Source organism: Nematocida minor (assembly GCF_024244105.1).
Source record: "Nematocida minor strain JUm1510 chromosome Unknown 7880, whole genome shotgun sequence".
Lineage (NCBI taxonomy): Eukaryota > Fungi > Microsporidia > Nematocida > Nematocida minor.
Window position 1 is genome coordinate 67,913 of NW_026250393.1, and position 13,359 is coordinate 81,271.

At 38.5% G+C, this 13,359-nt stretch overlaps 12 protein-coding genes across 12 annotated transcripts; 9 read left to right on the forward strand and 3 right to left on the reverse strand.

Annotated features, from left to right (window-relative positions):
• Positions 1 to 217: 217 nt before the first annotated feature.
• NEMIN01_1171 (uncharacterized protein) lies at positions 218 to 1,819 on the forward strand (the record flags this gene model as incomplete). Its single annotated transcript, XM_051477113.1, has 1 exon — positions 218 to 1,819. The coding sequence occupies one exon, from the start codon at positions 218 to 220 to the stop codon at positions 1,817 to 1,819; it is 1,602 nt and encodes a 533-aa protein (XP_051333073.1).
• Positions 1,820 to 2,081: 262 nt separating this feature from the next.
• NEMIN01_1172 (uncharacterized protein) lies at positions 2,082 to 2,975 on the forward strand (the record flags this gene model as incomplete). Its single annotated transcript, XM_051477114.1, has 1 exon — positions 2,082 to 2,975. One exon carries the CDS (start codon positions 2,082 to 2,084, stop codon positions 2,973 to 2,975), a length of 894 nt encoding a protein of 297 aa, XP_051333074.1.
• A 322-nt stretch (positions 2,976 to 3,297) lies between these two features.
• Positions 3,298 to 4,527, forward strand: NEMIN01_1173 (uncharacterized protein; the record flags this gene model as incomplete). The annotated part of the gene is made up of 1 exon (XM_051477115.1): positions 3,298 to 4,527. The coding sequence occupies one exon, from the start codon at positions 3,298 to 3,300 to the stop codon at positions 4,525 to 4,527; it is 1,230 nt and encodes a 409-aa protein (XP_051333075.1).
• A 282-nt stretch (positions 4,528 to 4,809) lies between these two features.
• Positions 4,810 to 6,156, forward strand: NEMIN01_1174 (uncharacterized protein; the record flags this gene model as incomplete). The annotated part of the gene is made up of 1 exon (XM_051477116.1): positions 4,810 to 6,156. One exon carries the CDS (start codon positions 4,810 to 4,812, stop codon positions 6,154 to 6,156), a length of 1,347 nt encoding a protein of 448 aa, XP_051333076.1.
• A 363-nt stretch (positions 6,157 to 6,519) lies between these two features.
• On the forward strand, positions 6,520 to 8,148 carry NEMIN01_1175 (uncharacterized protein; the record flags this gene model as incomplete). Its single annotated transcript, XM_051477117.1, has 1 exon — positions 6,520 to 8,148. The coding sequence occupies one exon, from the start codon at positions 6,520 to 6,522 to the stop codon at positions 8,146 to 8,148; it is 1,629 nt and encodes a 542-aa protein (XP_051333077.1).
• A 175-nt stretch (positions 8,149 to 8,323) lies between these two features.
• Positions 8,324 to 8,896, forward strand: NEMIN01_1176 (uncharacterized protein; the record flags this gene model as incomplete). The annotated part of the gene is made up of 1 exon (XM_051477118.1): positions 8,324 to 8,896. The coding sequence occupies one exon, from the start codon at positions 8,324 to 8,326 to the stop codon at positions 8,894 to 8,896; it is 573 nt and encodes a 190-aa protein (XP_051333078.1).
• A 212-nt stretch (positions 8,897 to 9,108) lies between these two features.
• NEMIN01_1177 (uncharacterized protein) lies at positions 9,109 to 9,498 on the forward strand (the record flags this gene model as incomplete). The annotated part of the gene is made up of 1 exon (XM_051477119.1): positions 9,109 to 9,498. One exon carries the CDS (start codon positions 9,109 to 9,111, stop codon positions 9,496 to 9,498), a length of 390 nt encoding a protein of 129 aa, XP_051333079.1.
• Positions 9,499 to 9,650: 152 nt separating this feature from the next.
• On the reverse strand, positions 9,651 to 9,863 carry NEMIN01_1122 (uncharacterized protein; the record flags this gene model as incomplete). Its single annotated transcript, XM_051477064.1, has 1 exon — positions 9,651 to 9,863. The coding sequence occupies one exon, from the start codon at positions 9,861 to 9,863 to the stop codon at positions 9,651 to 9,653; it is 213 nt and encodes a 70-aa protein (XP_051333024.1).
• A 10-nt stretch (positions 9,864 to 9,873) lies between these two features.
• NEMIN01_1178 (uncharacterized protein) lies at positions 9,874 to 10,716 on the forward strand (the record flags this gene model as incomplete). The annotated part of the gene is made up of 1 exon (XM_051477120.1): positions 9,874 to 10,716. One exon carries the CDS (start codon positions 9,874 to 9,876, stop codon positions 10,714 to 10,716), a length of 843 nt encoding a protein of 280 aa, XP_051333080.1.
• A 265-nt stretch (positions 10,717 to 10,981) lies between these two features.
• Positions 10,982 to 11,977, reverse strand: NEMIN01_1179 (uncharacterized protein; the record flags this gene model as incomplete). Its single annotated transcript, XM_051477121.1, has 1 exon — positions 10,982 to 11,977. One exon carries the CDS (start codon positions 11,975 to 11,977, stop codon positions 10,982 to 10,984), a length of 996 nt encoding a protein of 331 aa, XP_051333081.1.
• A 488-nt stretch (positions 11,978 to 12,465) lies between these two features.
• On the reverse strand, positions 12,466 to 12,699 carry NEMIN01_1123 (uncharacterized protein; the record flags this gene model as incomplete). Its single annotated transcript, XM_051477065.1, has 1 exon — positions 12,466 to 12,699. The coding sequence occupies one exon, from the start codon at positions 12,697 to 12,699 to the stop codon at positions 12,466 to 12,468; it is 234 nt and encodes a 77-aa protein (XP_051333025.1).
• A 73-nt stretch (positions 12,700 to 12,772) lies between these two features.
• NEMIN01_1180 (uncharacterized protein) lies at positions 12,773 to 13,264 on the forward strand (the record flags this gene model as incomplete). The annotated part of the gene is made up of 1 exon (XM_051477122.1): positions 12,773 to 13,264. One exon carries the CDS (start codon positions 12,773 to 12,775, stop codon positions 13,262 to 13,264), a length of 492 nt encoding a protein of 163 aa, XP_051333082.1.
• Positions 13,265 to 13,359: the final 95 nt, after the last annotated feature.

The window sequence follows — 13,359 nt, forward strand, 5'->3', positions numbered from 1 at the left end:
AGCGATCCGTTACTTTTAATTTAAAAATCAACAGAACGAGTTATAAAGATGTGCAAAGAATGATAAAAGGGCTGAGGCATGTGCTAAAAAGTTTTAGAAGAGACAAGGTAGATCCAAAAGCAATTGTAGATCAATTGGTGAACAACTACTATCTATTTGCAAAATCATCCTATTTTTGAAGTACTGGATATAATTGTAATTGCTCTAAAAATATTTAATGGACGAAGAGACCAGAGTTCTTTCCTTCAAGAGAACGCTAATAGACGAAATAGCAGTGGGAGAGACTCTTCCTAACGCAAGAAAACTGAAGAGGATAGATAAAGTGTTCAAAGACTTTAGGACTTCTGAGCTGGACAATAAAGAGCCGCAGACGCCTCTCACTTTTTATCAGAGCCCAACAGAAGAAGAGAGAAACAACAGCTGGAGACACGTTGATTTTTTTCCAAATAAAGAGCATATAAAAACAGAAGGAAGTACCACTACTAACAGTGGAGACTATCCGTTCCTGTACATATCGCTGAATAAAACGCCAGTGAAAGGAGCACCGTATGTTCTCTACAGCACAGATGGATACAAATACTACATAAGGAAAGAAAGGGCAAAGGACAACACAGATGCATACGGAACGATCAAAAGAGACGTAACTCCTGAGAAAATAGGACTGTACAAGAACCTGGCACTGTTTCTAGATAGAGACAACTTGGATCTGGTGGAAAGCGACAAAATGTCAAAATTTACGATATCTCTGCCCAATGCGCTGGATGTAGCCATACCTGAAAAGGGCATGTCTGCAATCCCCGTGCTCAGAGACCTAGAGGAGGTCAGGGCCATAAGCACAAAAAAAATGTACTTGGACAGAGTGGATATGGCAACGGGGAAAATAGACAACTACATTCTTCAGTGCAAGGATTTTCACGCAAAGTTCAAAAGGATAGCAAACACATGGCACCCCCAGCAGTACATATGCACATCTCACAGTACAGCATCGATTGTAGATCTGCGGGAGAAAGTGTCGAATGTTTTCTGGTACTCCAAAGACCCCAAACTGGTAATCGAGAGGGCAGGGTTCAAAAGACAGCATAAAGCAGAGAAAGGGCTGGAAAGCAAAATACACATCACATCAGGGAAGACATTGGGGACATTTGACATGAGAAACCTCTCCACAATATACGGAGAATACAATACCTTTGTGAATTTAGGAGTTCTTTCTGTAAGCAGAAACATTGCAGTGTACAATTCGTACGGACACTTTTATTTCCAAAATAGCACAGCACCTGAAAATAACGTACTAAAACTGTACAAGTTTAACGCAGGGGATAAGTTCATAGGGTTTGACTGGTGCGGCGGCTTTGGGAGCCATCCGTACACAATGGCTGCCTTTTTGTTCCACAACAGACTGAACATTTACTGCGGAGACGGGAGCACGATGGTGCACGAAATTAAGCCAGATAAGTTCATCACAGGGCCTCCAGAGTCCACCGAAAGAATTAAAAACATAATGAAAAAAGGCGAGGGCATGAAAATGATGGTAGAAACAAAAACACGAGCAAAAAAGGAAAGAGAAAAGAAAGTGCACAAGACATACAGTTTGCTAGAAAGATCGCTACTGAATGGATTTAGAGACCCATTAGAAACAGATAAAGGCAGCGATGTGGTCACAGAGCCCACAAATCTCATAGGAAAAGTGATAGGCTACACCAAGCTAATAGATTTTGTGTCAATGCAAGAGAAAGCAGCTATAAAAAACAAAAATGCCATGAAAGAGCAAAGCCAAGCAGACTCTGATAGAAATAGCCAGAGAAACAGCCAGGCACAGTGATCTAAGAAGAGCGGTACATAGTAGAACAGTAGAACATTTAAAAAAGAGAATATGCACCAAATAAAAAAGAAGAAGTAAAAAGAAAGAGAATAAAAATAGAAGGTGGAAGAAGAAGTAAGATCCATCTAGAAAGATAGAAGCAGCACTGAAAAAGTAAGAGCTGTGTGCCAGTGCCAATGATGTAGTGCAGCGAAAAAAGAAAATAAAAGCGGTCTTGCCCGAATAAATAATAGTGGAAATATTTTTATCGACTGAATATTTTATGGGGAGCGCAGAAGAACAGGAATATTCGGCTCTTATAAGGAAGAGTACCCTCTCCAACAAGTATGCAGTTAAAGCCTTGCAGTGTGTGGCTGAAACCAACGAACACAGCGCAAAGGACATCATAAGAGCAATAAACAGTGAAATAACCACGGGATCAGATGAAAATAAAGAAGCATTAAATTCACTTTTACGGCTACTAGCACAGCATCCATCGTATCATTTTATCAGAGAAAAAGAGCCGAAAAGGAGACAGAGCACAGAGAGCGAGCCAGAGGAGAGTGTGAAAAAGAGAAAGGTAGAAGAAAAAGAGCCCGAGCAAGCGAAAGCGGAAATGTTCTTCCCATATCCCCCAGAGTATATTCTCTTCAAAATGGTCGATAAATCAAACTACAAAAAATCGTACGAATACTACACACAGGGCAGCCACAGCAGCAAGCTGGCAGAGAGCGAGGCAGAGCCAGAGCTAACCAGAGCATACCTTGTGGTTCCTAGGCTAGAGCAAGCTGTCAGATTGCTGTACACAGCAGAGATACAGTGTAAAGTGTGCGGGATGAGATTTGACTCCATCTCCCAGTACACAACACATGCAGACATGCACCAGAAAAAGTCGCAGCTGGGAAGATCCGTGGAAGTACCCATGTGGAGAGCATGGCTACTGGAGCCAGGGCAGTACTCGAAAAAAGAGCAGAAGATATCAGTTACGCTAAAAACAAGCGTGCAAGGGAAAGTGCCTACAGTTCCTGTGAGAGGAGACAGAGACCAAAGATGCACAATATGTGGAGACGGCTTTGATGTCATATGGAGTGACGAAAATGAGTGTTGGTCGTTTAATGATGCCTTAATTATAAGAGCAACGCCCAGGCAGATATCTCATAAAAGGTGTGTCTCATAAATAAATTACATTTCTAAATGTTAGTGATCTTCTTCTTCAATTTTATCAGCGATAATGGTGGTTATAGTGGTAGATATAGTAATGATTACAGTGATAGTTGTAATAGTAGTAGTAATGATTATAGCAATAGATGATCTAATCTGATGATGATTATAGAAATAGTAGTAGTAATGGTGATAAAGCTAAATAGTGCAGTAATCTAATCTAGCAGTGATCATATTGGTTGCTCTCTAGTTTTTCTAGCACTTTTATTTTACTTACTGTGTAGCAAGCAATAGCAATATTTATTATTTCATAATTTCATAATAATTTCTATTTGCTTATGCAGGAAGATGATATATTTGAGTTGTTCTTTGAAGAAACGGTCCATAAAGAAATATCACAGAACGAGTTTAAAGATGCGCACACACAGAATCTGAAGAGACGGTGCGCTGAATACTATGCTGCTCAGAAGAGAAAATGGGAGGGCTTCAAAGGATTCTCATTTGGATTCAACCCCATTGAAAAGTTTAAAGATATTCCTGTGATTTGCACCATTTCTCTATACCCCGAGTACGTAATAGTAGGGCCCCTGGAGAAAGAGGGAATTAAGCACAACTACACAGATGTCATTAACACTTTGCTCTCCTACGTGAATAGAAATCTAGTGCATCCCTACCTGTTAGATCTTCTGGACAGAGGAGACTACCCTTTCTACGACAATAACATCGTGGTAGAGGTAGTAGACTACAGAGACAATGAGCCTATTTCAAATAGAGTGCTTTTAAAGGGAGCTATAGCAGGCATGCCCTATACACACGGGGTGCTGCTCTCTACCAAGACAGAAGAGTCTGTGGAAGCAGAGATATACTCCAAGACAGCAAGCATATGTTTAGACCCGTCACCAGAGGTCTTTGAGGTGCTGAAGCTACACGACTACAACATAAGAAAATACGACAGCATGAAAATAGATAAAAAACAGAAAGTAAAAGTGCAAATAAGCGGAGTGATACGAGAGTACAGAAGAGTAGAAAACACAAAGAAAAACGAAGCATATTTAGGCCTGGAGAGAGCCATCAATCCAAGGATCTACAGAACAGCTAAGTTCATAGGAGGAAATATCCACTACTCCATCAATGCGATTGCCAATACGGACTATATTGAAGTCGTATTTAGAAAAGGAGACATCGTAAATACGGCAGTGGGTGGGTTTATTACGAAAAGAAAATTCACATCACCTGCCCAGATAGATCTGTACATTGACAGCACCAAAAAGCTGTTGGAGATGTACCACACAGATCTGAAGTGCATATGCGATATATCTGCCAATCCGAGAAAGTCAAAGCACTACACGGGCGGCACGTCGCCGTATCAGAGACTGCAGAACGAAGAAACAGACAGCAGAAGGCAGAATATGTTCATCAGCAGAGGGCCGGCTGCACCGATGGAGAGACACATGAGGTATATGAAGCCAGAAAGCATAGAAGACCCAAATGCTCCAGAGGAAAGAAGACAGGGGAGCAAAGAGATGGATGACTTCAATTTTGACTACGTGAATAAGAAGTTCACATAAGAGCAAAAGAAAGAAAACAGAAATGGTGCAAATGAAGGAAAATAGGCTAGTGGATAATGAAATAGTAAATAAAATAATAAAACAGTTTACAGATAGCAGAATGCTTGCAGAGTATTTATTTATGATCATTATTGGTTTACACGATCATTGGTTGTTTATCAACAACAGATATCCAATGATTCTCAAATTATCTTTTTGTCGTTATTCTGAGCACTAAAAATATTTTTATTGGTATTTACACTCTAGCAATATAAATTGAGAAAAAATTTATCTTAATTCAGAATGAACAACGATGAAATATATGAAATAGATGATACTCGATCTAATGCAGGTACATCATCAGAAGAAGCTGGTTCAAATGAAGGTGCTGAAAATGGATATGTTGAAAATGGAGAATACTATTATATAATACCTCTGAATACCCAGGACGACACCAATAAAGATGCAGAAAATAATACTGAAGATATTGATGGTAATATCAAAGACATTGGTGCAAATGTTGAAGATATTAGCAATAATAGAGATTGTTATTTTATTGGGATTAAAAGTAGAGTATGGACTGCAAGAGGCCTTCTAACATATATCTACATATTGTTAAAGCCTCAATACCAGTCAAGATTTGCAAACTTGCTTGTGGCTTTTGTGAAGTTATTGCTTATTGGCATTGCAACTTACTTCTTATTCCCATACAGGTTTTTTATCTTTTTAATATTGCTCTTCTCTAAAGACGTAAGAGTTGGCTTAGACAAAATCTATACTAGTCCTTTAAAGCATTCTTTGATTATTAAGATAGGATTAGCTCTTCTTATTCTTCCCTTCAAGTGGCCCACCCTTTTGGTTGCTGCTATAGCTACATGCTCTTTTGTAGCTGTGCGGTGGATAAGAAAGTGTCTTACATCTCACAAATACTGGGATGCTTTAGGCATCACAACGGGATTAGCCTCTATTTATGCGCTGTCTCTTAGCAGCTACTGGATAGAAAATATACACAATGGCTTGCAATGGACAATCCTGTTGCAGCTCACTATTTTTGCAGCTTTGACCTTTGGCTTGGGAGTTACAACATCGTTTTTCATTTTTTCTGAAAACACTATTAAGGCAATTCAGCTATATGCTGAGTTTTTAAGTTACACTTTGCCAGAAATAGAAGAGCGTAAGCAGAAATTATCTGCGCTGGATAAGGAAATAGCTGAGCTAAAATTAGAAGAAGAGAGAATTGAAGAGGAGAGAACTAGACGCCTAGCAAAACGCTTAACTATAGGAATTTTAGGCGAATTAAAGGAAGAAAATACTAGAATTAAAGAAATGGAAAATGAAAAGGAAAAGGAAAAGAAAGTAATAGAGCTTAGTATTACAAATCTAAAAGAAAACAATGACATAAGATCTTATAATAGCAGTGGCTACATTGAAAAGAACTTAGACCAACTACTTTCATTCAGTAATACGCGGAATATTATAGTCGAGCTCTTTAGAAGCTTGAAATACAGCCTTATAGCAGTGTCAGTCATCGCAGGCTTTTCTGTTCTATTTATAAGCTGCTACTCTAGATCAGAGCTCCCGCTGGCTGAGTATATTCTATCAATCTTTCCACCACAGGTTACTGAAAAGTTAAGCAATATACTAATGTGATTAAAAGCAATATGAGGTAAGATAATCCTAAGATGAGATATAACAATAAATTTACATTGATTACAGCTGTTTTTCTAAAACAAACGAATTTTGGGTATTTATTAAAAGCGGAGCTCTTTAAATAGCTTGTGCAGCAATTTAATTAGTTCTTGTGTGTATCAATAAATATTCTAAAAAGAGACATACTTTACACAGGAGTAAAACCAGCTGATAATTTCATATGATTATTGGTGATTTATCAACAACAGATATCCAATAATTCTCAAATTGTATTTTTGTCGTTATTTTAGACAGTTGGAAATATTTTTATTGGTATTTACAGCTTAGCAATATAAATTGAGAAAAAATTTATCTTAATTCAGAATGAATAACAACGTAATAAATCAAATAGATGAAGCTGATGAAGCCGATGATATTTTATCTCATGAAGATACGGATTCAGAAGGATATATCGAAGAAGATGAAGAAGATATTGTTAGACCGGATGTTGCCCATCAGCAAAATAATCAAAATGTCATCAATATAGATGAAGAGAATATCGATGAAGAGGATATAGATGAAGAGGATATTGTCCGCCCACAAAATGATCAAAATGTGATCAATATACATGAAGAGAATATCGATGAATTAGTAGCAAGATTATTTAATGCTTTTCTAGCCCTACAAATAGAACTAGCTCACCGTGATCAGAGAAGAAACGATCATGAAGTAAATCATCCTAGGGTTGTAGCAAATAATCGTGAAGTAAATCATCCCATAGTTGTAGCAATAGACAATAGAGATAATGCTAACGAGCATGCAGTATATAATATTGAGAATAATGGTGATAACCAAGTTATCAATAACAATGATGACGATAATGATAATGATAACGAAGATTTTGTTGGCAGCAAAAGCAGAGTAAAAGATGTAAGAAGTCTTATAATATACATCTACAGCTTGCTGGTGTCTCAATGCCAGCTAACATTTATGGGTTTGTGTGAGGCTCTGATAAAGCTATCATTTATTGGCATTGCAACTTACTTCCTCTTTCCATACAAGTTTTTTATCTTTTTGATATCGCTCTTCTTTAAAGACGTAAGAGATACTTTTAAAAAGATCTACAGAAATCCCCTAATGAATTGCTGGGTTATCTATATAGAATTATTCTGTTATATTCTTTATGATTGGGCAGGTATGTTACTTAATTCTCTATATATAACTTGCTTTATATTTTTATACTGGCTAGTAAGCTCGATTACATCTCGCAAATATTTAGATGCTTTAGCCATCATAATAGGATTAGTCTCTATTTATGCGCTGTCTCTTAGCAGCTACTGGATAGAGAACATACACAATGGCTTCCAATGGATACTCTTGTTGCAGCTCACTATTTTTGTAGCTTTAACCTTCGGCCTAGGATTTATAACATCCTTTTTCATTTTTTGTGAAAACTCTATTAGAAAAACTTGGCAGTATAATAGCTATTTAAGCCGTCACTTGTCAGCAATAGAGGAATGTAACCAGAGATTACTTGCGGCAGATAAGGAAATAGATGAGCTAATTATAGAAGAGCACAGGCTAAATGAAGAAATAGACGCAATGCTTTTAAGGGTAGATATACCTCTAGAAGAATTAGAAAGAATAAGATTAGATAGGAATGAAATTACTATAAGAATAGTACAAAAGCAGATAGAAAATCAAAGAACAGAGGGAGAAAAGTTAAATCTAGAAATTGAAAATCAAAGAAGATTTCTTGATGATGATCTTTATATTGGAAGAGGTCTGAGTGAAATACTTTCATTCAGTAATACGCGAAAGATTATAGTCGAGCTCTTTAGAAGCTCGAAATACAGCCTTATAGCAGTATCCGTCATCGCAGGCTTTTCTGTTCTATTTATAAGCTGCTACTCTAGATCAGAGCTCCCGCTGGCTAAGTATATTCTATCAATCTTTCCACCACAGGTTACTGAAAAGTTAAACGATATGGTAATTTGGTTAGAATCAGTATAGAGTAAGATGGTATCTAGATGAGATATAACAATAAAGTTTCATCAATCTACTTAAACTATTATATTCAACATTGCATAAAAATATACTGCTAAAAGTTTAGTATTAACACCATTGCTATAGACAAAATAAAAAACATAAAAGTATAAAGAGTGCAAATTATTTTATCTTTTTAACAATGGCCTGTGGTAAAGAGTGCATGTGCTTAGATGCGCTTCCTGCTAAGTCTCTTTTCTCTTCCATCGATATAAATAAAGTATCCGCAATCAATGAAAGAGTCAAAGAAAGTTGTGCAAACGTTCTTAATAGAAGCTCGTCCGAGAGAGAGACAGAAGTCCATGCATATTCAAAGGACAAACAAGGACTCGTCATTAAAATACCATTTATTTGCAAAGTGGCCCTGAGCAGGATCGAAATACGCACATCGTTCAAGAAGATCGAGGTGTTTACGAACAATCAGTACGTAACACTCACATATAAACCTAAAAATAAAGAAGAATATTCGCTTCCAGGCACTGACCACATTCTACCCATTGTACTGCCAGCATACAAACACAAATCAGTAGACACTCTAACGCTCCGACTGACGGGAACAGATGAGCCGGGTGTGCTAAAGTATCTGTGCATATGTGGGGCTGTGTCAGGTGTACTTCCCAAAGCGGTAAATGTAACGTATGAACTCTATCCAATGCCAGAAGACACTAAAGCACCCGATGCAAAAGCAAATAACATGGAAATATACAGAGACTAAAAATACGCTATAAACTGCCTAAAGATAATTAGTAGATTAGCATTATTATAGTATACATCCTTAGTAACTGTCATTACTTCTATATTTACTCGCAATTACTGCCATTTATATTCATCATTAAAATGTTTTAGCCATATACTATTTTTCTTTTTTAAAATGTTCTGATGTAGGAATTGCCTATTGTCTTAATTAGAGGATTTGTTTTAATTTTAATGAAGGCACCGTTCCCTGTACTCTTCAGATGCCTGGGCTACGGGCTGAACAGAACACTGGAAGTAGAAGGAGACGCGCTAATGGGAATAAAGTTCACCAAGAATGCTCTCCCTCTCCTGAACAACAACACAAGCATAATTGCCACAGATAGGCCTATAAGCATACAGTACAGACTGAAGATAAGGAATATACATCCTCTTACAATAGAGTCGGGTGTGCATGTAGCAGACATAGGAATACTGCGCAACAACAAGTACGAAAGTGTCTCAGTGTATAACAGGCCGATTGTTCCCGACTTTACTACGCCCTATCTTGTCTTTGGTATCTGCGGAGGTGTTATTGTGTGCATAATGAGTGCATTCAGCAAAGTTTTGCTGCGTTTAATATAATAAATTACCATCCTCACTCAACTATCATTATGATTCGTACATTTTTTCATCAACATCACTATTATCTATCTTTATCATCCATCATGCCATCATCATTTTGTCGCTATCTGCTCATTCGCTATAATTACTAGCTACTTTACTATTACACTGCTTTATACAGCATGTTCTCTCTGCAGACTGTTTGCCACTTTCTCTATTTCATCGTCTGATAGCACTATATATCTTACCTCTGTTCCCCTGACGAAAGTGCTGTTTATCTTCACGTTCATTCTTCTGTCTATTTCTGCTGCTCCTGAAAATGTCTTATTATCTACCGTCTCCAACATATCTATTCTACTTATACTGCGCATTGACTTTGAGAGCATTTAAATTTTTATGAAAAGACTCTCTGGAAGAAAGCCAGCGCCTTCCCTCGTCCCAGAAGAGGCAAAGGAAGAAGAGCTAAGATGGCAGGAAATGGAGGGGCTCTCTGGATGGTTTACCTATAAAATGTCAAAATACTTTTCGTTGGGGATCTACCCCGTAAGCACAAGCAAAGTGCCAGGAAGAAGGCTGAAGGCAAGAAACAAGATAAACCTGTCAAAGCTCGTAGGAAAAATAGCAGTGCTAGACCTCGCTAACATCACCAGAGTAAAAGGCGCGCTAAATGAAGACTGTCTCATAGACACCATACGCATTAAAAATACAGAAGTGGAAGAAACCATGTGGGAGCTGGTTAGAAAAGCAAAAACAGTAATACTGCACGATGTAGTTCTCATAAGATACAAACAAGAGTATCTCAACAACGCAACATCCATTGACCTTCTGGGCAGCACAGTGAATCAGGTGGGCAGTAGACTGATGGATCTTTTGAACATAAAAAGAAAAAGAGTCAGAGTGGCAGACAATCGAATACTGATCTTTTGGGATGAGAATAAGTGCAGCACCTGCGTGCTGAGATACTTCGATGTGTACAGAGTCATCCAGCGCCTTCCTTCGATCAGAGTTATGCACTTTGACGGGATAGAGATAACTTTGGCGATAATAAAAGAGCTTAGGAGACATCCCATCACAACCATCAAGATGATAGGATGCAAAATACACCCGCTGAAAGTGCACGATCTGGTGGATACCTGCAAAAAGACTCTTACAACGATAGAGTTCAACAGAACAGCAGTAGCCCCAGCGACTGTAGAGTACTTGAGAACCATAAACTTAACCGTCATCATCAATAACTAGTAGCACTAGTTCTATCTAGGCTATCGCTAGACTAGCAGAGATGAATCAGAAGTATAGTGTAGTAGTAACCAGCTAAATGCAGCTGTTGCTAGAAAAAGAGTGCAGCTGTCTATTTTTCTACAATCTTTCTAGGGGTAATCTAAAAAATAATCAAAAGTCTACAATAAATATATACATGTTTAAACAAAATAAAAACTAGAAAAATAACTTACTTATCCAATTTATTCTAAATATAGCGATAGATAAGAATTTTATAAAGATATCTTTATATTTCGTGTGCTGATAGCTTCTCGTTCATCCTTAGCATGCTCTTTCTCTTCTCTGCCAGGGAACTGCCGAATGCTCTACTTTTTTTGGGTATTTTCTGTGCTTCAGAGAACGTTGGCTCTTTCTCTTCTGAAGCTTTTGTTGCATGCGCAAGTAGTTCATTCATCTGGCTTATTTCTTTTTTCATTTTCTCCAAGTACATTTTCATTTCTGCTATTTTCTTCATGTCCACACTCTCCGCGCTCTTTGCGCTTTCTTCTGGTTTTACAGAGTCAGAGAGGAGAGCGTGCTCCAGTGGCTCGGTGGCCTTGGCTATCAGCTTCTTCAGAGTGGCTGGCTTTGCGCTCTCTTTCATCTGCTCTTTCTTTCTTAGGCTGTTTTCTGAAAAGAACCTCCTTGCTGGGCTTGGCTCTTTCTTCTGTTCTTTCTTCTGTTCTTTTTTGTGGTTTTTCTTTGACTTCTTTGATGATGCTGACGTGTCGAAGGTGATCGCTGGGTCCTGCTCTTCTTCGTTCATTTTCATTTCTTCCTCCATGGAGCCTGGCACTAGCTCATTGTTGTATTCATGTGCATACTCTGCGCCCTTGGACAGAAGATCGCTTGATGCGCCTCCTGTTATGAACTGTGCGAGCAGTGAGTTATTCTGCATGAGAGAGTTTTCTTTATTTCCCATGATGCTCTCAAAGGATGCGAGCTGTTTGGCGCTGCCCATTAGGCTCTCCATGACTGCTTCGTCTTCTGCTGCAGCCTTGGACTTAACTGCTCTTGTGGACTTCTTGCTGAAGGTGGATTTTCTAGGAGCCTCCTTCTTTTTTCCGTAATTACCCGATTTTCTCGGTGTTTCTGCTAGTGAATGCGGATCTGTTTTCATGAGGTTGTGATATGCGGACACAGTGGCATCCTGGTGCTTGCTAAGGGATAGAGCACTGGCCACTTTTAGTAGAGCAATGGGTACTGTAGCTAGTTGCAGTGAAATCTTCATAGCATCCACCATTTCTCTCCTTAAATACACAACTCGAAACATTGTCAGGCCACTGGCTAATAGTCTTGTGTTTGTTTCCCTAGATACTCGTTTTAAAACAGAGAACATCTGCGACCCGTGATGTCTCCTCCTTGCTCTGTCTAAAACACATGCACACCACTTATTCCACACATCACATTAGACCTATCTTTTATTTTTATTTTTATTTTAATTGAAGTCTAATTACTCTGCAGAACATTTCTCTAGTCTGTTTATTCACCTACAGTCTACTTAAAATGGATACACAAAGTATTTCTTCATTCTCTTTATGAGACACGTCTATTGAGAGTGGATATAACTCGAGAATATCTTATGTGCAATATTTACTGCACTCTGTACAGTATGTACTGTACTGTCTTCCTAATCTGCACTCCGTACCCCGTGCTCATCTATGCCCCGTGAGTGAAAGTGTATTTGATGCAGCAGAAATTAATAAAAATATGAAGAAATCTGTTTTGTGTTTATTTTCCATTCCAGAGGCCCTGCACCTTGCCCCAGGCCTTTTTTAGCATGCTTTTTGATCTTTTCTCGGTGAAAATGTGGTCCAGCCGGACTTGCTCATCGAATACGTCTTTGTTGTTCAAGGCTGTAAATTGGAGATTGGCGGATATTGCTTTGTTCTTTCTGTGTCTCTCGTTGAGATCTTTAATAAGCATAGATATCTCTTCTTTTTCTTTGTTTTTCTCTTGCAGCATTCTTACTCTTCTTTCGCCCCGTGAAGATTTCTTTTGAATGCCAACCAATTATTCGAATGACTTTTTTTAGCCCATGAGTAAGATTCTAAAGAAAGGAAGCAAATTAATTGAAACAATCCAGAACTCGGTTCCAATGGAGAAACTAGTTGGTCTGCAGGACTTTTATCTAATGAAGAGTGGAACACAGTTTGCAATCAGAGATGTGCAGGCATACCACATAAAGAACACAGACATGGTCCTTGTTCTTGGGCCTCTCGACCTAGCAGTGAACACTGCAAAGCAGGCCGCAGAGAAAAGAAAGGCAAGACTAGCAGAGCTCGCAAAGCACGAACAGGCACACCAGCACCAGCACAGCCACAAGGAGGAGGAGCACGATGAAGAGTGCGATGACGTAGTTGAAGACGCGCCAGAAGAGAAGACAGAAGCTTTCCCAGAAGTGTCCATGACAGAAGACGACATTGAAGTAGTGATGGGACAGGGTGAAGTATCAAGGGAAGAAGCCATCAAGCTGCTTAAAGAGAATGGAGGAGACCCATTGGCCACTCTGATGACGCTAGGCAAATAATAAATATCTCTGCTGATACTTTTATTTAAGAACGAGATCCGATCTTTTCTTTACTTCTCTTAAAATATTTTAGCGCAAATGCAATTCATCGTTAA